Source organism: Eubalaena glacialis, chromosome 9 (assembly GCF_028564815.1).
Source record: "Eubalaena glacialis isolate mEubGla1 chromosome 9, mEubGla1.1.hap2.+ XY, whole genome shotgun sequence".
Taxonomy (NCBI): Eukaryota; Metazoa; Chordata; class Mammalia; order Artiodactyla; family Balaenidae; genus Eubalaena; species Eubalaena glacialis.
In genome coordinates this window covers 109,038,823-109,065,624 of record NC_083724.1, presented here as the reverse complement: position 1 = coordinate 109,065,624, position 26,802 = coordinate 109,038,823, and the positions used below count along the sequence as shown (strand labels likewise).

At 38.7% G+C, this 26,802-nt stretch overlaps 1 protein-coding gene across 2 annotated transcripts in view; it reads right to left on the bottom strand.

The window, feature by feature from the left end:
• The window catches only part of PIWIL2 (piwi like RNA-mediated gene silencing 2), an 85,102-nt gene extending 59,199 nt beyond the window's left edge, over positions 1-25,903 (bottom strand). For both annotated transcript variants that reach the window (XM_061199400.1, XM_061199401.1), the window contains exons 1-9: positions 25,712-25,903; positions 24,101-24,188; positions 23,816-23,954; positions 23,120-23,326; positions 22,388-22,498; positions 19,980-20,097; positions 19,401-19,525; positions 18,469-18,549; positions 18,066-18,179 (exon numbers count right to left, since the gene is read on the bottom strand). In XM_061199400.1, coding sequence (XP_061055383.1) covers positions 18,066-18,179; positions 18,469-18,549; positions 19,401-19,525; positions 19,980-20,097; positions 22,388-22,498; positions 23,120-23,326; positions 23,816-23,954; positions 24,101-24,188; positions 25,712-25,903 — 1,175 coding nt within the window. The remainder of the gene's footprint in view (positions 1-18,065; positions 18,180-18,468; positions 18,550-19,400; positions 19,526-19,979; positions 20,098-22,387; positions 22,499-23,119; positions 23,327-23,815; positions 23,955-24,100; positions 24,189-25,711) is intronic.
• Between the last annotated feature and the right edge of the window lie 899 nt (positions 25,904-26,802).

Here is a 26,802-nt window from a genome sequence, read left to right as displayed (position 1 = left end):
ATAGGGGTAAATCTTTATGACCTCAGATTTTGCAATGGATTTTTACATGACACCAGGAACACAAGCAGCAAAAGAAAAAACAGATAAACTGGACTTCATGAGATTGAAAATTTTTGTGTTTCAAGTGACATTATCAAGAAACTGAAGAAAACCTACAGAATAAGAAAAAATTTCCAAATCATGTATCTGATAAGAGACTTGTATCTTGAATGTATAAAGAAATCTTGCAACTCAATAATAAAAAGGCAAATGACTCAATTTAAAAAGCAGGCAAAGGATGTGAATAGACATTTCTTCAAAGAAGATATACAAATAGCCAATAAGCACATAAACAGATTTTCAACATCATTAATCATCAGGGAAATGCAAATCAAAACCACACCATTTCCTATCCACTTGGATGATTAGAATCATAAACACAGATAATAATAAGTGTTGATGAGGATATGGACAAATCGGAACCCTCACACACTGCTGATGGGAATGTAAAACAGTACAGCCACTTTGGAAAACAGTCTGGCGGTTCCTCAAATGGTGAAACATAAAGCTAACACATGATCCAGCAATTCCACTTGTAGGTATCTACAGAAGAGAGATGAAAACATAAGTCTACAAGAAACACTTGCACATGAATGTTCATAGCAGCATTATTCGTAATAGCCCCCGAAGTGAAAACAACTCAAATGTCTGTCTATAAACGAATGTATAAAACAAAATAAGATACAACCATTCAATGCAATATTATTCAGCCACTGAAAAGGAATGAAGTACCTATACAAGCCACAACATGTATGAACCCTGAAAACATTGCTAAGTGAAAGATTATTACACATATATTATGTGATCCTATTTACATGAAATGTCCAGAATAGGCCAATCTATAGATACAGAAAGTATATCAGTGGTTGCCTATGTCTGGGGGAAAATGAGGGAATTAAGAAGTGATGGCTAAGGGGTGCAGGATTTCTTTCTCTTTTTTTTAATAAATTTATTTAATTTATTTATTTTTGGCTGCGTTGGGTCTTTGTTGCTGCACACGGGCTTTTCTCTAGTTGTGGTGAGCGGGGGCTACTCTTCGTTGCGGTGCGCGGGCTTCTCATTGCGGTGGCTTCTCTTGCTGTGGAGCACGGGCTCTAGGCACGCGGGCTTCAGTAGTTGTGGCGCACAGGCTTAGCTGCTCCGCAGCATGTGGGATCTTCCCAGACCAGGGCTCGAACCCGTGTCCCCTGCATTGGCAGGCGGATTCTTAACCACTGTGCCACTAGGGAAGCCCTAGGATTTTTTTGAGGCCATGAAAATGTTCTACAATTGACTGTTCAGATGGATATACAGCTATGTGAATATATTAAGCCACAGTTAAAATGGATGAATTGAATGGTATGTGAATCATGTCTTAATAAAGCTGTTAAAAAAGATCACACATATTAATTACTTCACAATTTCAGTGGGTCAGTAATTTGGGTGTGGCTTAGTTGGGTGCCTCTGGTTCTGCATCTTGCACAAGGCTGCAAGCAAGGTGTCAACCAGGGCTGCAGACATCTCAAGCCTCAACTGAAGGAGGATCTGGTTCTAAGCTCACTTCATTGGGGTGCTCCACAACCTGGCAGCTGGCTTCCCCAGGGTGAGTGACCTGAGACAGCAAGAGAGAGCACCCAAGACAGACACCATAGTCTGTTTATAATCTCACTTCAGAAGTGACATCCATTGACACCAAAAGCAAAGGCAACAAAGGCAAAATTAACAAGTAGGACTACATCAAACCAAAAAGCTTGGGACTTCCCTGGTGGCGCAGTGGTTAAGAATCCGCCTGCCAATGAAGGGGACACAGGTTCAATCCCTGGTCCGGGAAGATCCCACATGCCTGGAGCAAATAAGCCCGTGCACCACAACTACTGAGCCTGCGCTCTAGAGCCCGCGAGCCACAACTACTGAAGCCCGCACGCCTAGAGCCCATGCTCCGCAACAAGAGAAGCCACTGCAATGAGAAGCCCGCGCACCGCAACGAAGAGTAGCCCCCGCTCACCACAACTAGAGAAAGCCCACGTGCAACAACAAAGACCCAACGCAGCCAAAAATAAATAAAATAAATAAATTTTTTTAAAAAACCCACCCATTTCTCTTAAAAAAAAAACCCAAAAGCTTCTGCACAGCAAAGGAAACCATCAACAAAATGAAAAGACAACCTACAAAATGGGAGAAAGTATTTGCAAATCACGTATCTGATAAGGGGTTAATATCCAACATATATAAAAAACTCACATAACTCAATAGCAAAAAAAAAGCAAACAATCTGATTAAAGAATGGGCAAAGAATCTGAACAGATATTCTTCCAAAGAAGACATACAGATGGCCAACAGGTACATGAAAACGTGCTCAACATCACTAATCATCAAGGAAATGCAAATCAAAACCACGAGATCACCTCACACCTGTTAGAATGGCTATTATCAACAATACAAGAAACAAGTGTTGGTGAGGATGTGCAGAAAAGGGAACCCTTATACACTTTGCTGGGAATGTAAATTGGTGCAGCCACTATGAAAAACAGTATGGAGGGTCCTCAAAAAACTAAAAACAGAACTACCATATGATTCAGCAATTCCACTTCTGGGAATTTATCTGAAGGAAATAAAAACACCAACTCAAAAAGATATATGCACTCCCATATTTGCTGCATTATTTACAAAAGCCAAGACCTGGAAGCATCCTAAGTGTCCATGAATAGATGAATGGAAAAAGAAAATTTATATATATGTATACACACACACACACACACACACAAATGCAATATTATTCAGCTATAAAGAAAAGAAGGAAATCCTGCCATTTGTGACAACACGAATGGACCTCAAGGGCATTTATGTTAAGTGAAATAAGGCAGACAGAGAAAGACAAATACTGTCTGATTTCATGTATGTGTGAAATCTAACAGAAAAGAAGGGAGGGAGGGAGGGAGGAAGGAAGGAAGGAAAAAAGGAAGGGAGAAACCAAACCTTCAACTCATCCATACAGAGAACAGATTGGTGGTTGCCAGATGCAGGGGGTAGGAAATAGGTAAAATGGGTGAAGGTGGTCAAAAGGTACAAACTTCCAGTTATGAAATAAATATGTCCTGGGGTTGTAATGTACAACATGGTGACTATAGTTAATAATAGTATACTGTATATTTGAAAGTTGCTTTCAAATCTTAAAAGTTCTCACCACAAGAAAAAATTTGTTTATGTCTGGTAATGGATGTTAACAAGACTTACTGTGGTGATCATTTTGCAATATATACATACATCATTATGTTGTACACTTGAGATTAATGACATTATATGTCAATTACATCTCAATTTTTTTTAAAGTAATATTCTATCCAATCCCTTTTGCCATATTTTTTTAAAACTGAAGTATAGTTGATTCACAATGTTGTGTTAGTTTCACGTGGACAGCAAAGTGATTCGGTCATACATGTGTATCTATTCTTTTTCAGATTCTTTTCCATTATAAGTTATTACAAGATATTGAATATAGTTCTCTGTGTTATACAGAAGGTCCTTGTTGTTTATTTTGTATACAGTAGTGTGTATATATTAATCTTAAACTCCTAATTTATCCCTCCCCATCTTTCCCCTTTGGTAACCATAAGTTTATTTTTTATGTCTGTGAGTCTATTTCTCATTTGTAGATAAGTTCATTTGTAACTTTTTTTTTTAAGATTCTACATATAAGTCATATCATATGATATTTGTCTTTCTCTGTTGACTTGCTTCACTTAATATGATAATCTCTGGGTCCAGCCATGTTGCTGCAAGTTGCATTATTTCATCCCTTTTTATGGCTGAGTAATATTCCATTGTGCGTGTGTGTATGTGTGTGTTTGTGTGTATACACACACACCACATCTTTATCCATTTATCTGTCAGTGGTCATTTAGGTTGCTTCCATGTCTTGGCTACTGTAAACAGTGCTGCTGTGAACATTGGGGTACATGTATCTTTTCAAATTAGTGTTTTCTCTGCATATATGCCCAGGAATGGAACTGCTGGATCATATGGTAACTCCATTTTTAGTTTTTTAAGTAACGGAGGCTCCTCCATACTGTTCTCCATTGTGGCTGCACCAATTTACATTCCCACCAACAGTGTAGAGGAGGGTGCCTTTTTCTTCACACACTCTCCAGCATTTATTATTTGTAGACTTTTTGATGGCCATTCTGACCGGAGTGAGGTGATACTTCATTGTAGCTTTGATTTGCATTTCTCTAGTTTTGATTTGCATTTCTCTAATAATTAGCAATTTTGAGCATCTTTTCATGTGCCTGTTGGCCATCTGTATGTCTTCTTTGGAGAAATGTTTATTTAGGTCTCCTGACCATTTTTTAATTGGGTTGGTTGTTGCCATATTTCATTCATTAGAAACAAGTCAATAAATCCAGCCCACACTCGGGGGGGCAGGGGGAGTTGATTACAGAAGAGCCAAGCAGCAGAAATACTGGGAAACCACATCTAGACACATTACAGGTATTCCTCAGAGATACTGCGGTTAAGTTACAGACAACTGCAATAAAGCGAGTATTACAAAGCAAGTCACTCAAAATTTTTGGTTTCCTAGTGCATGTAAAAGTTGCATCTGATGAAACTGTAAACTCACAGATGTTCAATGAGCCCCAGTAATTTAAAAAATATAAAGAAAACTAAAGGCAGTTTTTAATCAAATTGATTAAATCAAGTTGGTTTAATCCGAAAAACAGTCTAAGAAGAAAGACAAATTATGCAGGATAACACAGATAAGAATGATAGCAAACTTCTTTGTGGAGACATGGAAGCCAGAAGAGGAGTGCCATCTTTGAAGCTCTGAAAGAAAACAATTTTAAGCTAAGATTCCATACTCATCAAAAATATCTTTCAAAAATGAAAGTGAAATAAACACTTTAAAAAGTTGCGTTTACACTATACTGTGGTCTATTAAGTGTGCAATAGCATTGTCTAAAAATTGTACGTATCTTAATTTAAAAATACTTTATTGCTAAAAAATGCTAACCATCATCTCAGCCTTCAGCCAGTTGTAATCTTTTTGCAATAGTAACATCAAAGATCATTGATCGCAGATCACCATAACAAACATAGTAATGATAAAAAGTTTGAAATATTCTGAGAATTATCAAAATGTGACAGAGACACACAAAGTGAGCAAATGTTGTTGGAAAAATGGTGCCAACAGACTTTTTTGATGCAGGGTTGCCACAAACCTTCAACCTGTAAAAAACACCATAATGCATAGCGCAATAAAATGAGGTATGCCTGAATAGCGAGACTGCTGAAAACCAAAGGCCAAAAAAAAAAAAAAAGATATAATACCTTAAAAAAAAAAAAAAAGATAAGTCATTAGCAGATTCCACACTAAAGGAAATAGTACAGGGGGTTCTTCAAGCAAAGGGAAAATAAGATAGAATCCTAAGAGAAGCAGAAGAAATGAAGAACCAATAAAATTTCAGAATACTGGAGTAAAGAGGGGCCCCCAAAACTCCCAAGGGAGCAAGTGGGAGAAACACAGATTCTGGAATCAGAAATCAGAATGGAAGATGGCAGAGAAGGAAGACTCTGAGCTCACCTCCTCTCATGGACACACCAATATTACAACTATTTACAGAGCACTACTGATGAGAAAGACCGGAATCTACCAGAAAATATCTTCTACAACTGACAATATAAAGAAGGGAGCACAATGAGATGGGTAGGAGGAATGGAGTTCTGATATAATCAAGTCCCATACCCCTGGGTGTGTGGCCCACAAACAGGAGGATAATTACAATTGCAGAGGTTCTCCCCAAGGAGTGAAGGTCTTAGCCCTGCATTGGGCTTCCCTGCACAAGGGTCCTACACCAGGAAGAAGAGCACCCAGAATGTTTCGCTTAGAAGGCCAGTGGGGCTTATTCTCAGGCGATCCAAAGGGCTGTGGGGAATAGAGACTCCACTCTTAAAGGGCTCACACAAAATCTCACATACTCTAGGACCCAGGGCAGAAGCAGTTATTTGAAAGGAGCCTGGACCAGACCTACCTGCTGATCTGGAGAGTCTCCCAGAGAGGCAGGAAGCAACTGCAGCTCACACTAGGCACATGGACACTGGCAGCATTTTGGGGAGCTTGTTCTATCACATGAACACTGGTGCTGGTAAGCACCACTTTGGAATCCTCCCTCTAGCTTGTTAGCCTCAGGACCCAACCCCACACCTCATCCACCAGCCTGTAGGCACCAGTACTGGGACGCCTCAGACCTGGCAACTACCCAGGCAGTGAAACAGCCACATCCACCAGCAGGCAGGCTACCTTAAGACCCGCCTGAGCTCACAGCCACCACTGGACATGACCTTCTCCACCAGATGGTCTATGACCTGGCTCCACACACCAGTGAGCCAGCACTATCCCTAGGACCCCCTGGGCCCCATTCCTGCATACCAGCAGGCTGACACCAGCCCCAGGAAGTCCTGGGCCCCAGCTCTACCCACTAGCAGGCCAACACCAGCTCTAAGATACCTTGTACTCTTCAGCCAACCACTCTGGGATCCAGTCCCACTCACCAATAGGCTGGCATCAGCCTTAGGACACCCCAGAACCTGCAGTCAGCTGTGTCAGGAACCAGCCCCAATCATCTGGGAACACCAATCTCACAAACACCCATGCCAGAAGCCAGCTGTGCTCACCAGTGAGCCAGCACTCGTCCCAGGACACCCTGGAGTTCCACAGCCAGCCACCTTGTGACTGGTCATGCCAATCAGAGGCTGGCAGCCTCTGCACAATGCAGGGCCTGGCAACCAACTGGACCAGGGCCAGCCATGCCTACCAGACCACCCACAATAGTCAGTCCACCACAACTGAAGGACCCATGCAGCCCACATGGGGACACCCATAGGGCATATAGCTCTGGTGACCAGAGGGGACCAAGCTGCTGGGACACATAGAATGTCTCCAAAAAAAGCCACTCCACCGAAGTCAGGAAATATAACCAACCTACCAGATACATAGAAATAAAAACAGCAAGTTAGGCAAAATGAGGCGACAGAGGAACATGGCCCAAATGAAGGAACAAGATAAAACCAGAAGAACTAAGTGAAGTGCAGACAGGCAATCCACCCAGTAAATAGTTCAAGTAATGACCATAAAGATGATCAAAGAACTCAATAGAAGAATGGATGAACAGAGTGAGAAGTTTAAGAACGAGTGAGAATACATAAAGGAAAACCAAAAGGAGCTGAAGAATACAGTAACTGAGATGAAATATACACTAGACGGAATCAACAGTAGATTAAATGATACAGAGGAATGGATCAACAAGCTATAAGTCTGAGTAGTGCAAATCACTGAAACTGAACCAAAAAAAAGCAAAAAGAATAAAAAGAAATGAGGACAATTTAGAGACCTCTGGGACAACATCAACTGCAATAACATTCGCATTATAGGGGCCCCAGAAGGAGAAGAAAGAAAGGGGGCAGAGAACATACCTGAACACATAATAGCTGAAAATCCCCCTAACGTGGGAAAGGAAACAGACATCCAGGTCCAGGAAGCACCAGAGAGTCCCAAACAGGATCAACCCAAAGAGGACCATACCAAGACACACTGTAATTAAAATGGCAAAAATTAAAGATAAAGAGAATACTAAAAGCAGCAAGGGAAAAGCAACAAGTTACATACAAAGGAACTCCCGTAAGGCTATCAACTGACTTTTCAGCAGAAACTCTGCAAGCCAGAAGGGAGTGGCACAGGAGACGCTGCTTTGGGAAACAACCCCGGTGTTCTCCTTACTTGCTGCAAGTAATAATAAATCCTTCCCTCTCCCAGAAAAAAAAAAGGGGGGGGAGTGGCATAATATATTTAAAGTGATGAAAGGGGAAAATCTAAAACCAAGAACACTCTGACCAGCAAGGCTCTTGTTCAGATTTGATGGAGAGATCAAAAGCTTTATAGACAAGCAAAAGCTAAAAGAGTTCAGCGCCACCAAACCAGCTTTACAAGAAATGTTAAAGGGATTTCTCTAAGCAAAAAAGAAAAAGCCACAACTAGAAACATGAAAATTATGAAAGAAGAAAGCTCACTGGTAAAGGTAAATATACAGTAAAAGTAGTAAATCAACCACATACAAAGCTAGTAGGAAGGTTAAAAGACAAAAGCAGTAAAATCATCTATATCCACAATAAGTAGTTAAGTGATACACAAATCAAAAAGATAAAAATATGATATCAAAAACAGTAATCATTGGGGGAGAGGAGTAAAAAATGCAGAGCTATTAAAATGTGTTTGAAATTAAGACAGCAGCAACGTAAAATAGTCATATATATAATCATATATATAAACCTCATGATAAACACAAACCAAAAATCCATAATAGATATACACAAAAAAGAAAAAGGAATCCAAACATAACACTAAAGATAGTCATTAAATCACAAGGGAAGAGAACAAAAGCAGAAAAAAGTAACAAAAAAGAACTACAAAAACAACCCAAAACAATTAACAGAATGGCAATATGTACATACCTACCAATAATTACTTTAAATGTAAAGGCACCAAATGATCCAATCAAAAGACAGAAGGGCTGAGTGGATACAAAAACAAGACCCATATATACGCTGCTTACAAGACACTTACGTTAGATCTACAGATATACATAGACTGAAAGTGAGACGATGGAAAAGTATTCTGTGCAAATGGAAATCAAAAGAAAGCCAGGGTAGCAATACATATATCAGACAAAATAGACTTTAAAACAAAGACTGTTAATAGAGACAAAGAAGAACACTACATAATGATCAAGGGATCAAGCCAAGAAGAAGATAAAACAATTATAAATATATATGCAACCAACATGGGAGCACCTAAACACATAAAAAAAATACGAACAGACATACAGGGAGAAATTGGCAGTAACACGATAATAGTAGGGGATTTTAACACCCCACGTACATCAATGGACAGATCATCCAGAAAGAAAATTAGTAAGGAAACACTGGCCTTAAATGACACATTAGACCTGATGAACTTAACAGATATATATAGAACATTCCATCCAAGAGCAGCAGAATACACATTCTTTTCAAGTGTATATGGAACATTCTTCAGGGTAGATCACATGCTAGGCTACAGAACAATTCTCAGTAAATTTAAGAAAACTGAAATCATATCAAGCATATTTTCTGACTATAACACTATGAGACTAGAAATCAACTACAAAGAAAAAAAAACTGCAAAAAACCAAACCCGTAGAGGCTAAACAATAAGCTACTAAAAAAGGCATCACTGAAGAAATTTTAAAAATACCTGGAGACAAATGAAAAAAACCACAATGATCCAAAATCTATGGGACACAGCAAAAGTAGTTCTAACAGGAAAGTTTATAGTGATACAAGCCTATCTCAAGAAACAAGAAAAATCTCAAAGAAAAAACCTAACCCTACACCTAAAGGAACTAGAAAAAGAAGAACAAACAAAACCCAAAGTTAGTAGAAGGAGAGAAATCATAAAGAACACAGCAGAAATAAACGAAATAGAGACTAAAAAGGCAACAGAAAGGATTAATGAAACTAAGAGCTGGTTCTCTGAAAAGATAAACAAAAGTGATAAACCTTTAGCTAGACACATCAAGAAAAAAAGAGTGCCCAGATCAATAAAATCAGAAGTGAAAAAGAAGTTACACCATCACCACAGAAATACAAAGGATTACAAGAGATTATTACAAACAACTATGTGAATAAAATGGACAACATAGATGAAATATACAAATTCCTAGAAATGTACAATTTCCCAAGACTGAACCAGGAAGAAATGGACAATCTGAGCAGACCAATTACCAGTAATGAAATTTCAATAATAAAAAAACTCACAACAAACAAAAGTCCAGGACCAGATGGCTTCACAGGTGAATTCTACCAAAAATTTATATAAGAGTTAACACCTATCCTTCCCAAACTGCTGCAAAAACTTGCAAAGGAAGGCAAATTCTGAACTCATTCTATAAGGCCAGTATCACCCTGATACCAAATCCACACAAGATATCCCCAAAAAAGAAAATTATAGGCCAATATCACTGAAAAATGTAGATACAAAAATTCTCAACAAGATATTAGCAAACTGAATTCAACAATACATTAAAAGGATGTATATACCATGATCAAGTGGGCTTTATTCCAGGGATGGTTCAATATCCACAAATCAATCAGTGTGACACACCACATTAACAAACTGAAGAATAAAAATCATATGGTACCTCAGTAGATGCAGAAAAAGCTTCTGACAAAATTCAACACCCACTTATGATAAAAACTCTCTAGCAAGTAGGCATAGAGGGAACCTACCTCAACATAATAAAGGCCACATATGACAAACCCACAGCCACCATTGTTCTCAATGGTGAAAAACTGAAACCATTTCCTCTAAGATCAGGAACAAGACAAGGTTGCCCACTCTCACCACTATTTTTCAACATAGTTTTGCAAGTCCTAGCCACAGCAATCAGAGAAGAAAAAGAAATAAAAGGAATCCAAATCGGAAAAGAAGAAGTAAAACTGTAACTCTGCAGATGACATGATACTATACATAGAGAACCCTAAAGATGCTACCAGAAAACTACTAGAGCTAATCAGTGAATTTGGCAACGTAGCAGGATACAAAATTAATGCACAGAAATCTCTTGCATTCCTATACACTAATGATGAAAAATCTGAAAGAGAAATTAAGGAACACTCCCATTTACCATTGCAACAAAAAGAATAAAATACCTAAGAATAAACCTACCTAAAGAGACAAAAGACCTGTATGCAGAAAACTATAAGACACTGAGGAAAGAAATTAAAGATGATACAAACAGATGGAGAGATATACTATGTTCTTGGAGAGGAAGAATCAACATTGTGAAAATGACTATACTACCCAAAGCAATCTACAGATTCAATGCAATTCTTATCAAACTACCGATGGCATTTTTCACAGAACTAGAACAAAAAATTTCACAATCTGTATGGAAACACAAAAGACCCCGAATAGCCAAAGCAATCTTGAGAAAGAAAAACGGAGCTGGAGGAATCAGGCTCCTGGACTTCAGACTATACTGCAAAGCTACAGTAATCAAGACAGTATAGTACTGGCACAAAAACAGAAATAAAGATCAATGGAACAGGATAGAAAGCCCACAGATAAACCCACGCACATATGGTCACTTTATCTTTGATAAAGGAGGCAAGAATATACAATGGAGAAAAGACAGCCTCTTCAATAATTGATGTTCGGAAAACTGGCCAGCTACATGTAAAAGAATGAAATTAGAACACTCCCGAACATCATACACAAAAATAAACTCAAAATGGATTAAAGACCTAAATGTAAGGCCAGATGCTATAAAACTCTTAGTGGAAAATAGAGGCAGAACACTCTACGACATAAATCACAGCAAGGGACAATCACAAATGGGACCTAATGAAACTTAAAAGCTTTTGCACAGCAAAGGAAGCCATAAACAAGACAAAAAGACAACCCTCAGAATGGGAGAAAATATTTGCAAACAGAGCAACTGACAAAGGAATAATCTCCAAAATATACAAGCAGCTCATGCAGCTCAACATCAAAAAAACAAACAACTCAATCAAAAAATGGACAGAAGACCTAAATAGACATTTCTCCAAAGATGATACGCAGATTGCCAACAAACACATGAAAAGATGCTCAACATCACTAATCATTAGAGAAATGCAAATCAAAACTACAAGGAGGTATCACCTCACACTGGGCAGAATGGCCATCATCAAAATATCTACAAACAATAAATGCTGGAGAGGGTGTGGAGAAAAGGGAACCCTCTTGCACTGTTGGGGGGAATGTAAATTGGTACAGCCACTATGGAGAACAGTACGGAGGTTCCTTAAAAAACTAAAAATAGAACTACCATATGACCCAGCAATCCCACTACTGGGCATATACCCTGAGAAAACCATAATTCAAAAAGAGTCATGTACCACAATGTTTATTGCAGCACTATTTACAATAGCCAGGACATGGAAGTATCCATCAACAGATGAATGGATAAAGAAGATGTGGCACATATATACAATGGAATATTACTCAGCCATAAAAAGAAACGAAATTGAGTTCTTTGTAGTGACGTGGATGGACCTAGAGTCTGTCATACACAGTGAAGCAAGTCAGAAAGAGAAAAACAAATATCATATGCTAACACATACATATGGAATCTAAAAAAAAAAATTGGTTCTGATGAACCTAGGGGCAGGACAGGAATAAAGACACAGACGTAGAAAATGGACTTGAGGACACGGGGAGGGGGAAGGGTAAGCTGGGACGAAGTGAGAGAATAGCACTGACATATATACACTACCAAATGTAAAACAGATAGTGGGAAGCAGCTGCATCGCACAGGGAGATCAGCTCAGTGCTTTACGACCACCTAGAGGGGAGGGATAAGGAGGGTGGGAGGTAGATGCAAGAGGGAGCAGATATGGGGATATACCTATGCATATAGCTGATTCATTTTGTTATACAGCAGAAACTAACACAACACTGTAAAGCAATTATACTCCAATAAAGATGTTAAAAAAAACACAATGAGATAGCACCTCACACTTGTCAAAATGGCTATCATCAAAAAGACCACAGATGGGGCTTCCCTGGTGGCACAGCGGTTAAGAATCTGCCTGCCAATGCAGGTGACACATGTTCGAGCCCTGGTCCGGGAACATCCCACATGCCGCAGAGCAACTAAGCCCGAGCGCCACAACTACTGAGCCACAACTACTGAGCCTGCGCTCTAGAGCCCACGAGCCACAACTACTGAAGCCCGTGTGCCACAACTACTGAAGCCCGCGTACCTAGAGCCCGTGCTCCGCAACAAGACAAGCCACTGCAGTGAGAAGCCCACACACAACAAAGAGTAGCCCCCACTCGCCGTAACTAGAGAGAGCCCGCGCGTAGCAAAGAAGACCCAATGCAGCCAAAAATAATAAATAAATAAAATAAATTAAAAAAAGAAAAAAAAAAACCACAGATAACAAATGTTGGCAAGGATGTGGAGAAAAGGGAACCTCTGTACACTGTTGGTGAGAATATAAATTTGTGCAGCCTCTGAGGAAAACGGTATTGAGGTTCCTCAAAAAACTAAAAATGTATCATATGAGCCAGCAATTCCACTCCTGGGTACATATCCAAAGAAAACACTAATTCATAAAGATACATGCACACCATTGTTCACAACAGCATTATTATTATTTACAATAGCCAAGATATGGAAGTAACCTAAGTGTCCATAACAAATGAATGGATAAGGAAGAACTGAGATACATACATACACATACACACACACATACACACACGAGCGTGCGTGCATGCGCACGCACACACACACTGGAATACTACTTAGCCATGAAAAAAGAATGAAATGTTGCCATTTGCAACAATATGGATGGACCTGGAGGGTATTATGCTTAGTGAAATAAGTCAGAGAAAGACAAATACTGCATTTTATCACTTACATGCGGAATCTAAAAAAACAGACTAGTGAATATAACAAAAAAGAAAAGAGACTCACAGAGAGAACAAATCAGTGGGTAGAGGGAAGGGGGGAGGGCAAGATAAGGGTATGGGATTAAGGGGGTCCAAACTATTACGTACAAAATAAATAAGCTACAAGGATATACCATACAGCACAGGGAACATAGTCAATATTTTATAATAATTTTAAATGGAGTATAATCTATAAAAATTTTGAATCACTTCGTTGTACATCTGAAACTAATATAATATTGTAAATCAACTATACCTCAATAAAAAATAAACTTAATTTCAAAAAAGAAATCAGAATGGCTTTAGATTTTTTCAACAGTAAATCCGAAAGCAAAAAGAAAATGGAGCAAAACTGCAGTGGCATTTTCTGGAGAGCTCAACAAAAATATTCTGAAATTAATCTGGAAAATAAATGTGAAAAATAGTTATAGAAAAGAAAAAGGAAGATAGTGGATATAAGAGCAAGGTGGAAGGACTTGCCTTACCAATACTAAAATATAGTACTAACCATAATAATTTTTTAGAAGTGTAGTACCTACACAGCATTTAACATATCAAATCTAAAATTAAAATATGAAAAAAAAGAAGGGATGAAGCAATATTAAAATCAAGTTTGGGCTTGCTCAAAAGGTACAAGTAAGGTAAAAAAGATATAAGGATGGTGTAAGAGGTGGTTGTTTACTCATCTACAGAATGAAAAAGTGGAAAAATTCAGAAGTAAGGTGTATTCAAATAGAGCTTTACTATGAGAACACCCAAAGAGTTAAATTTAAATAAGGAAATAGTCTCACTGTGAAAGAATATGTGAACATGAATAAAGATTATACTGAAGAGAAAAAAAAAACAATGGAACCATGATTTTTAAATTCCAAGGGAAAATTATCTCCAATCTCAAATTTTATGCCCAATCAAACTAAGGTAAAATAAAGAGATTTCAAACACGTAAGAGCTGAGACACAAGAGAGTAAACCAGGAAGAAGTCGTCATGGGATCGAACTACAGGATACCTGTGGTGAGAGGGAAAGCGAGTCTTCACCACAGTGAAGGGGAACCTCAGACAGTAACTATCAGCTACGCTGGAGAGCAACCCGTCCAAACTGAAGCCACTCAGGTTTTCACAGAGATTTCTAAGATGATACTGAATTCTGTGGGTTGTTAAATGCGTTATTGAGAACTTAATAGCAACATATGAAACCTAACCTTCTTTGTTCATTACCCTTTGAGAAATAAGCCAACCATTCTTTTTTCTTCTTTTTATGGAAGTATAGTTGATTTACAATGTTGTGTTAGATTCTGGTGTACAGCAAAGTGATTCAGTTATATATATACGTACATATTCTTTTTCATATTCTTTTCCATTGTGGTTTATTGCAGGACACTGAATATAGTTCCCTGTGCTATACAGTAGGACCTTGTTATCTGTTTTATGTATAGTGGTTGGAATCTGCTAGTCCCAAACTCCTAATTTACCCCTCCCCTACCCCCGTTCCCCTTTGGTAACCATAAGTTTGTTTTCTATGTCTGAGTCTATTTTCTTTTGTAAATAAGTTCATTTGTGTCACATTTTAGATTCCATATATAAGTGATATCATATGGTATTTGTTTTTCTCTTTCTGACTTACTTCACTTATAGGATAATCTCTAGGTCCCTCCATGGTGCTGCAAATGGCATTAATTCATTATTTCTTATGGCTGAGTAGTACTCCATTGTGTGTATGTGGTATGTGCGTGTGTATACACATATATATATACACACACACATCGTCTTTATCCATTCATGTCTCAATGGACATTTAGGTAGCCAAGCATTCCTGATTAGAAATGCAGCAGCTTTTAGCCTTAAGACCTAACTTCCAGGAAAATAACTGCTCTTCCGTGGTTTCCAGTGGTTCATAACAACGTAAAGCGCACAGGGAAAGAAAGGTGGCAAAGTCCCAAGTGTGTAACCGCTGCAAGGCTGCAAGGGAAAACTAAGAAGTGCAGAGCCCCATACCTGAGTCATGCTCTCCAAGGCTGAGTGCTAGGCACTACAGCCAGACGAGGACCAGGACCATGAACACCTCAGGGTCTCGTATGTAACATAATGAGGTTATGTCTGACTTAGGACTTCTTACTGTCTTGGAGAACAGGAGCTCAAAGCTAGATATAATTTGATTTAAATAATCCAAGAAATATGATTTTTGGGGGGAGGGGGGAGGGGACAGGGAGGATGAAACTGACAAAATACCTAGTGTCTGAATGTACAGTGAGATTACACAAATGGATGTGAATCTGAAGTTGAATTAATGGTAAGTACATATAAAATTATGCACTTAGAAAAATTTTTTAAAAGACAATTTTTATATCCAAGATAATTGTGCAGAAAACAAAAATAATCATAGTACATACTACATAGCTCACCTATAGTTTCTGTGTAGTCATAATATGACTAAAACTTTAATAAAAGTAAAACTTTAATAAAAATAAATTTCAATAAATGAAAAGACACGCCATATTTATGAATAGGAAGCCTCACTAAACACTCTCCCTAGTCAATATCAATCAAATTGCCAATTGACTTTTTGTCTTATTTTCACTAAATTATTCAAAGTTTCACATGAAAGAGTAAGGGGGGGTACAGAATAAAAATTCTGAAAACAGAATTCCACAACAAATATTAAAACCTAATAAAACTGCAATAATTCAAACAGTATCACACTGGTTTCAACCAGTGGTTCAAAATGAAATATTCAGAAATAAATCCAAGTATTTTAGCATTTGATAAAGATAGTGATTTAAATCTAAAGAAAAATGTTTTTCAATAAATTGTGTAACCGTACCAAAACAATCATGGTGATCCTAACATCACACCAAGTTCCAGAAGGTTTAAAACATTGGAAATTAAAACAAGTAGACCTTTCTAAGTAGAAAAACAAAGACAGTAACCATAAAGAAAGAAAGAGCAAATTTAAAGACATCTATTTTTATTTAATAAACATTCTTGAACACTTACTACAGGCTAGGAATAAACTACGTCTGGGTGTACCATGTGAGAGAAAGAGAGATGGTCCCTACCATCAAGGAGAGAGAGTCTAGGAGAAACAAAATAAATAATTACAAACTCAGTCAAAAAAGTCTGAGTCATCCTTAACCTCTCTCTTTCTCTCACACTCCACCACCCAGTTGGGAAATCGACTGAACGCTACTTTGAGAACATATCCAGAGGCCAACCACTTCTCACCATCTTTACTGCTGCCACCCCCTCATTTCTCCACTGGATTACTACAAGAGCTTCCTGGCTGGTCTCCCCACTTCTACCCCATCCCACCAAGCCTATTCTCCACGCAGTAAGTAACAAGAGGGATCCTTTCACAACTCAAGTCACATCGTGTCACTCGTTGGCTACAAAACCTATGTTTCACTCACACTAAAACCGAAACTCTTGACAACAGACTTACAAAGCTCTGTATCCTCAGCTCTTCCTTCCATCTACTCCATCCTTCCACTGCCCTCACCTCACTTGCTCTGCTCTAGCCACGCTGGCTTCCCTGCTGCTACTTGAAGAGCCAGGCATATTTCTGGCTTAGGCCTTTACCTCAGCTGTCCCTCTAACAAGAATTCCCTTAGCCCATATATTTACCTGGCTAACTCCCTCACCTGTTCCAAGTGTTGGTTCAAATGAGCTTGACATGTTACTGAAATGACAGCTCTCTCCCCTCTCCATCCCACCCCTAGTACTCCTGATCTCTCCTACCCTGTGTTCTACCTTTTCCTTCCTCCATACCTCTTATCACTTGTAGTACCCTATGCAATTTACTTATCATGCTTATTATTTACTATTTATCTCACCTGACTACAATGCAAACTCCATGAGGAGAGGGATCTTTGTTTTGTTAACTGATAAGTTCCAGAACTCTGGTACAAACTGGAGCTCTATAAATATATGTTGATGGAATGCATGAATTTATCAGATAAGCAAAGATTCATAAGCTTGGTAACACCCAGTAGTTATACATAGCTGGTGAGAAAATAAACTAAATTTTCTAGAGGGTAATCGGTCAATATATATTTAAACATCTTATTATAGTAAATATTTCAAGTCTTTAAAATGTTCGGCCTTTTCGTTAAGTAATTCCACTTTTGGGTACACAACCTAAAAAAATCATAGATGCACACAGATTTATGTATAAGATAGGATTTCATGTAATGATTACAAATTATACACATCTATATTTACTACAGTAAATATTTACTAGAGTAATACACTTAAACAAGAACTCAGGGTATGTGTATATTAAACCAAGTCTTCGTAACCGGAGACTTAACATACGTTCCTCCTCAGTCTAAGTGTAGCAGGTCTCTATTCAGATGCCTATTCTGGTAGGACTCACAGAAAGAGCACATCAATTCCGCATTCTCAATCTATTCTACAATTTAAAACCCAAATGGAACAATGGCTTATCTGTATTTATTACCAGCTATTACTGAACTTCTCAGAAAATTGTTAGTTTGTTAAACGTAGATGCCACCATCCACTCACATGACGTCCAGCACAGAATCATTCCGAATGACCTTATGGGAGACATCAGCTAGCAGGAAAAGACCTCCATCTGTCCTCCGGATGCTAGCTGCATAGCCCGGCCAGATCTGCAATCTGAAGACATAGGTGGCATTTACGCTGGGGTTCTATAAGAACCACAGATATTTCCATGCCACCATTTGAGGCAATACTTTGAGCAGATACTGCCCCTCCCCAATAACAATGAGAAAGCAACAGGAAACAAATTAAGTCAACATCATTGTGAACTTACTAAAAACCTAAATTATGGAAAATAATTAACTCATAAACTGTACTCACTATCATAAAATACTAATATGGTGATTGCAATGAAAAATTTATTTCCAGAACATTCAAAAGTGAGGAAGAAGAAAACACCACCAACCTGTGTTGCTGTAGTACCATAGCACTTGTAGGGTCAAAGAAGTTTCTCCCCACCAGCTTCATATCTAAAAGTTTCATTACCCTGAAATAAAGAGCAAGAATGGGTTTTCTAGTAGAAGAATTAAAAATAATTAAGTTCAATTGCTCTTAGCTACATTTTCCTTTGGAAGCCTAAAAGAGTAGAAACGTTGATGCTTTGCACAATATACCTTTTATGCTGAGAACACTCTTGCCAAAAGAAAAATAAAAATTACCAAAGTATTTATCTTGCAGTATATGCAACTGACTGCAGATTTTTCTACTAACTAGGTAACCAAAAATCAAGTTGACTTCCCAAGCTCAATTTACATTACTTTTCCCCATTAACTAAACAGAGCACAAGAAAGTCCGTTTCTAAATTTGTGAATATCAGTCAGGCGTAGGAAGTTATGTTTGTTTCTGGCAGTTCAGCTTACTAAGTAGAAATCAGGTTCTATGTTTCATTTTAAAAAAGGTGGTTTGGGAATAACTGTTTTACGAAAATTTGGGAGTCTGCAGAAAAGTTAAAAAATTATGAGCCGTCTGTATCCAAAAATTCAAAGGACTGGGAAAAATTCTAGCAAAAATTTTTACATGCTACCTCTTCAAGTAGCCCCATCACTGACACCATTAAATATGTACCATAAACATTTGCTTTTAAAGTTCCTGAATGAATGGAAGGAAACTATTCCCCTCTATCCAGCTACTTCAAACCTACTTTCATATACCCAAATCTGGACAATCACTTGAGATAACTTTTAATAAGTTAGCCTTAATGTCATCCATTTATTTATTAAATGTTTCCAAACTCATCTATATATGCACTGCATTTTAATACCACCCAAGCTTCCTGAAGAGCTTTGTTACAAATACAAGACTGAGGTTAAAGAAAATAAGACTTCAGCCGTTTCTCACCGACGGAAAACAACATTGTAGAACGGAATGCACAAGTCAGAACAGGGCTCCAGGATCTTTGTCAACTGAATCTTAATGGTGATCTCGGCACTGTCAGTTTTCCTTTGACTTTTTAACTCAAGAACCTAACAAATAAACATATGAAGTAAAGAAAAACGACAACACTACCAAGCGCTAATCTAATCCAACTGTGTTCTAGAACACTATAATATCGTAAACATGTTTTATTCTTTACTGTTACTTTGCTATCCACACTAGACAAAATCACAGCATGACAAGTAGGATTTACGAAAGGATTTGGTAAGAGAAACCCAATGGAGAACTAGCAATAGAGCTCTTTAAATTTGCAATCTTGAACTATTCTTTGTCACTGAGGTCCAAGGCTTCCAACCACTCCTCTTAAGAGAGAAGGGACTAGAAAGAACTCAAATGTAAAAGTTTCTCAGTTTGCAATTTCTTTGTTATGGAGAAGTCTGCCTTTCCTCTCAGAACAGGGAAGTACAACTCAAATGTCCAGGGACACTATGATTTCCCACCACCCATGCTTCGTCCCAAAGTGCACTTCCTATTTGGTCTCACTTGTTGAAGCTTAACAGGCAGATAGAGAATGGATCCATCCAAAGCAGTGATGTTTCCGGTGACAGCTTGATGGTCCTTCAACATGCCAAACCTCATGCTTTTGCACTCCACATTGGGGCTAGAAAATAATAAAGACGATTTTATTTCAGTTTGACTTTACAGCTGTGCGGTAGGTCTGTTAGAGACGCAGTCACTTATGACTACTGCTCCATCTAGTGGTCACATTAAAAAATTGAAATACATCTGACTAAAAATAGAACTCTGACCCAAGGATACTGGCTCACAGAAAATAAAAACAATCCATAATTCCACCACCCAAACACAACTGCCTTATCATGTCAGTGTACATTCTTCGAGAGTTTAGACCAGAGGGTCAGAAAACTTTTATGGAAAGATTTTACAGGTCATATGGTCTCTGCTACAACTACTCAACTCTGCTAACATAGCACAAAAGCCTCGTAGACAATATGTAAACCAATAAGTATGGCTACGTTCCAGCGAAACTTTATTACAAAAACAGGCAGTGGGCCAGATTTACCCAGCAGGCCTGCCACAGTTTGCTAATCCCTGCTCTAGCGTCTATAGAAATATACACTCTTTTAAAAATATATTTTAAAAAAATATAGGATTTTACTCTAACCATTTTTCACTCACAGCAATTTCAACTTTTTATCGATTCACTGTCACAAATCTTACAGCTTTGAAAAAGTCCAGTAGCTACTTTGTACAATGATTGTCCCATTACATCACAGTAACACACAACCTATTCTACAACTTCGAAGTTTAAACAAATCCAAGGCTAAAAAGGGTCAAGCATGTTCAAGTACACGAAGAAAGATAACATTAACAAAAAAATCAAGCGGTAATCCAATATAGTCATCGCCAAAACTAAGCACTCACATGCTAACATCACATTTCAAAATGCTTCTTCTGAAAAATTCACACATACATGGCATTATGCCCAAGACACTATATTTAAATTTGTCTTTTTAGAGCCCCATGATGTCAAGGAAGCTACAGGATGACCAGTCACTGTAATACATCCTCTCGGTATTCTCTCATCCTCTTCACATTGTGGCTTCAAAGGTCCGCATCTACAATCTCGAAATTTATAGAATCCATGTCTTCTCCACAGCCTGGTCAATGCAGAGACCCGTGAGGAGTCTCACACTCCTTTCTGTTTCATCATCAGTTGTCAATCCATTTCCAGAGCAAGTACTCTTCCCTCTCATTAACACCCATCTCCATCCCTTACATTCCAGAACAGGCCCATTCCCACCACCTTCCCCTCTTGCTAGTTCAATTTCACCCAGTTTCCTGACTCCTTCTCTTCACTTGTCATATGTGTTCACCTCCAGTTTCTTACCTCACAGAAGTCTTTAAAGCAATTATCATTCCATTTCTCATTCCTCTTACATACTTTTAAAATAAGTGGCCAATCCACTGGCTATTTCTCATGGCCCAGGCTCTCCTTTGTTCTTTTAATCTTGTTTTTTTCCCCATAACACTAATAAAGCTACTAGAAAATCACCAAGGGTGCCTCTTGAAAGCAAATTCAATAACTTTTTTCCCTGTGGCCAAAGTCAACCACCTCCCCCTCATTGAAATGGGTCCTTCTCTCTGGCTTTATAACCTGTCTTCAGGGTATTTTTCCCCTAACTGTTCCTTTCTTCTCTCTTTCATTCCACTTCTTCTTCTTGTACCAATTAATAGCTGTGCCTCAAAAATTCAGTCTTCCATCTTCCTATTTTCTCCATAAATATTCCAGAACACTCATTTATTTTCACAATTCCAGCTAATAACCTCCAGCTAATGGTTCTCCTGAGATTTTAAAAAAGAACACAGACTAATATAAATTCTTAACTTTTAAAGAAGTATGATAAATCCTAAAGTTACTGATATAAAATTAAAGTTATTTTCTCTGGTTTTTTCACCCTCAAATTTAACCCTAGACTATCACTGGAGAGCCACCAAATGCTGGTATAGCACTCATGCAGGGAGGATCCAGGTATCGTGGGGTGTGTATCTGATACCACTGTGTGGGGGGGGGTCTCTTTAAGAAGAGGAATACAAAATTACAGATACAAGATAAGTTAAAAAGGTTATGAAGGGATCTATGCAAGTACAAGGCCCTGAACTTAAGTTTCATTAACTTCACAGAAAATCCACCTCTAACCTCATGCATAAAATTGCACCTATTAAGTTAAAATCTGGATTGGTAATATAGCTAAACACATACAAAAAATGTTAACTTTAAACTTATTGCAAGGATCTGAATATATGAATTACTGTAGGGGGAGCTGCATCAGGAGTTATACAGAAAAACAATTCAGTTATTCCTGTGGAACTATTTCATTACTGCTCTCTAAGAAGTGAACAATACAGGGGGGGAAAAAAGCTGTGAATACCTGAAAGTCACATGATATTGATAAACTGCTTCATTATGACACTGTATTTTGATAAGGTTCAATCCCAAAGATTCAGGTGTTCCTTTTGATCCTTGCTTCACAAAAGGCTCTCTAGAAAATAAAAATAAAAAACAAAAGCACCCACATATGCCAAAAACAAACAAATAATCCATGCCACAAAAATACAAAGAAAGAAAAGGAAAGGAAAGGTAGATTGGGGGAAGTAGTATTTCACACTCTGCTTACAGGTACACAGACCAAGAATCAAGACATACAAAAGAAGCTTTGAAAGCCAGAACGTAAATTCTTAGCAATCTCTAATTAGAGAAGCAAGGTCACCCTATTTGTCCTAGTAATATCACTGGAATAACTAGGCAGCTAACTAAGAACATAAGAATTAGTTCTATAGAGAAAAATGAACTGCTGCAATGTATTTCCTAGATAATTTCCTTATCTTCAACATGACAAAGAATTATCTATGTCTGAATTGGGAAGGAAATGAAAATCCATGAGTAGACTCTAGATAGATACATACTATCATCACTAACCCCATTTCACCTCATCAGGAATTGCCCCACCTCTGTCATTCTCCCCACTGGCAAAAAACAAAACAACCCTGCAGTACCTACCACCCAAGGAGGACTTTAGACACAACAGAACAGAGTTTGCAATACTATGTGAAGCCCTCCTCCACATCATCACCAAGCAGGGAAGGCAGCACTCCTGACTTACTTTTCCTTGTGTTCTGCAGTCCCAAGTGGAGGGCGATCCAGAGAGTGCAGTGGGGCCGGGGGCAGAGGTGGCGGAGATGACAGCTGGGCAGGATCCTGAGGATTCAGGCTGAGAGCAACGGGAGCCTTGTATACTCCTCTGCCTATACCACCAGCTGCTCTTCCCATCGGTAATAAAAAGGCATCCAAATTCCCTCTTCCAAGCATTCTGAAATGTTGAAAAGAGGCAAATCAGAACTTTCTAAATCATGCTTCTATCTATGCCCCATCTAAATGAGTCTCCCAAATCTACATTCTCTTCCTGGAGGAGTCAGCAAAAGGGACCCAAGCATTGGGATTCTCTCCAAATCCAATATGCCAACATGACTCATTCACCAATTGTTATTAATATTGACTCTCAGGGCCAACTTCCATAGCAGAAATTGAGATGGAAGTTTGACCCACCTGGGTTAAAGAACCACTACCATCAGGCTGAATTCTTAAGAGGACAAACAGCGTGGTGGAGTACTGCTTTTACCCTTGTCCAAAGACTGACTGCATCAGTAGCTGCTGACTACTCTTGGAAAATACCCATTCTTACCATGAAACCATGCATTGTTTCTTTGTGAGATAATACAACCCACTTTAGAGTTTCTCTCTAGACTTAGAGATATTTCATCTGAATTTGATGGCTACCCAAGAAGGCAACTTTACCCACCTATTCCAACCAACGGAGGCCTCTGCCATCTTGCTATCTCCAGATGCCAACACTGAAGGATCCAGAAAAGTGGGATGGGGTTCTTCTTTGTCCTTGCGTGCCATTCTGGTAGACAAGCCTCGACCTAAAATGCCTCTACCTAAACAGAAGGGTCAAACCCCAGCTGTAACCGTGAGCTGAACATTTTATAAAGAACAGTAATTTTTCTGAAGATAAACTGTGTGAATTTAAGAACAAAGCAAACATATATAACACCACATTTTCTCAAGTTAGTTTTCCACATACCTAAAGGAGGCATTTCCTGTTCCACAGGGGTCCGGGACACTGTTTCAAGGCCCAGTCCTCGGAACATTGAGACCAAACCCACAGATTCCTACAGAAAGTCAAAGAATAAAGTTATTCTAAGATGTTTAAAACCCCAGAAACACTGTTGGTTTTCTTCAAGTCTTGGTAAATAATAAAAATCATCCACTTCAAATTCTATAAATGTTACAAGAATAAAAATACCTTATAAAAATTGTTTAAATCCTTATGGTCTTAAAAAAAACCACTTCTGTCGGACTTCCCTGGTGGCACAGTGGTTAAGAATCCGCCTGCCAATGCAGGGGACACGGGTTCGATCCCTGGTCCGGGAAGAGCCCACATACCGCGGAGCAACTAAGCCCATGCGCCACAACTACTGAGCCCGCGCTCTAGAGCCCACAAGCCACAACTACTGAAGCCCGTGCACCTAGAGCCCGTGATCCGCAACAAAAGAAGCCAACGCAATGAGAAGCCCTCGCACCACAACAAAGAGCAGCCCTCGCTCGCCGCGACTAGAGGAAGCCCGCGCACAGCAACGAAGACCCAACGCAGCCAAAAATAAATAAATTTATGTAAAAAAAAACCCAAAAAACCCACTTATGTCATATTAGGTTTTCAAGCATAAACAGTTACAGTTCATGATTTGATATACAGTATAACAAATGCAACAGAATTATTTTTCTAGTTCATTTCCTGCACACCTAAGGTAAGAGAGAACAAGCTAATAAATTTCCTGTACACCTAAGGTAAGAGAGAACAAGCTAATAAATTTTCCCAAAAAATGGATCATTTAAAGGTATCAGAATTTTGGGGTTTTTTAAAACAACCTCAACAAAACTTGCTACTGTTTTCCTGTAGCAGTCTTTGAAGTTTACTACTGTTACACCAATTAGAGTTGCCACATATAGACTCAAGCAATCCATTTGAGTAAAAATACAGGATTACTGTCAATAATGTTTCTTCTTACAGAACGTTACATCTGACATTGTCAACCTACTTAAAATTGTCATAATTGCACTATTAGGTTCTTCCTGTATTTGCTAACTCTTTATTCTTTGAGATTAATTATAGACAAATACCATTCTTAAAATTACTATATAATTAGGAGATTAAGAATGTATGTCCATGCGAGTATACACACAGCACTAACAATAGCTGAAGATCCTCTTTTTCTTTAAGATTTAGGCAAAGAGCCCTCTGAAAGGAACCATTCTTAACAAATATGACCTTAGAGGCAAGAGTGGCTGCTAATACCATAGAGTCAAACCCAGAGTGGAAATCTAAACACTCACAAAAAACAGAAGACTGTACCTTTAAACCTATCATTTATGTATGTATATATTTATATTTATAGAAGCTAGAGAACTAAGGCATTTACCCAGGTCCATCTAACATTCATTACGAGGCCCTTTTTCTAGACTTGCAACTCAAGAATTTGAAATATATTCCAAGAGGCGACCACTTGTTCAAGGGAAAAAAAAAACAAACCCTTGCTTTCATATAGGGCTTCCCAGTTTTTAAGTACCTTGAAATCCCTTATTTGCCCTGATGATAAGCTGTATGCTGCTACTATGTAGGCAGACACGGTCTTACCTTTTGCACTGGCCCACTCTGTGGGCCTGGCTCCTCTCGTTTTCCAAATACATGGCCTCTGCCTGCAGGTCCTGCCCTGCCCAGAGCTGGGTCCAAAGGTTTTGGAGCCTGTTGCCAAGAGCCCGCCATCCGCACAGACTGAGATGGGTGCACAGGAGACGGGCCCCTGAAGGGTGGTCGGACAGGATCCATTGCAAGGCTGCAGAGGACACAGGTGTCCATTTGTTCTGGTTAATTATCTGCCATCATTTTATAATTTAAATGATTCCCAACTGTTTTCCTTTTCCTTCAAGACAGACTCACAAAGCATTTAAAAAAAAAAGCTACTTTGGATCAGACCAGTGATACAACCAGCCTCCTATATTATGTTCACTTCAAAAGCTTCTGTTTAGCCCAGAATATTCTAAACACTCTCCATCAGCAATCTCTTAAAGGCCAAGCCCTCCTTGAATTTACTTATATTTTCTACCCAAACGGCCTCTTAGAGAACTCAGTCCTGTAAGTTAACTACCAGTTGTAGACGGAAACGCTTTTTATGTATGGGCATGATTTTGCTTTATAAGTAAGTTTATAGTTAACATAGCCATATCATAAAATTTTTTTGTCCATAAATATTTATGGGTTTTGCTTTGTTTTGGGCCACTCTTCTACCAGAGTCCTAATATTTTTCCAGTCTCTTTTCACATTAAACTTTTCCATCTCCTCCTTGGTTCCTTAGCTGCTTCTCTGAATCTTTATCCAATTCCTTTCTATAAAACTCTTCTTTCAAACTCTACCAGAACTGAGGTCTCCAGGGTACAGACCCTTTCTGGTTTGAGCCTATGATTCCTGCTGAGTCTCACAGGTGACATTTAACACCTCCCCCCATCCCCCAAGGTAACCAGGGATGATGCTCTTCTCGCCCCTCAAGTCTCAGACTCACTAAGCTTCTTCAAACTCACTTCATAATCTGTAGACTTCAGAACTCCTTCTTTCAGGGGCTCCCTTCATTGTCTGGACTCACCCCTGATCCCTGAAGAATCTTTTGTAACCAACAAGTAAGCCTCTTCTTAACTTTTGCAAATGTGTCTTAAGTATTAGCTACAGAGAAA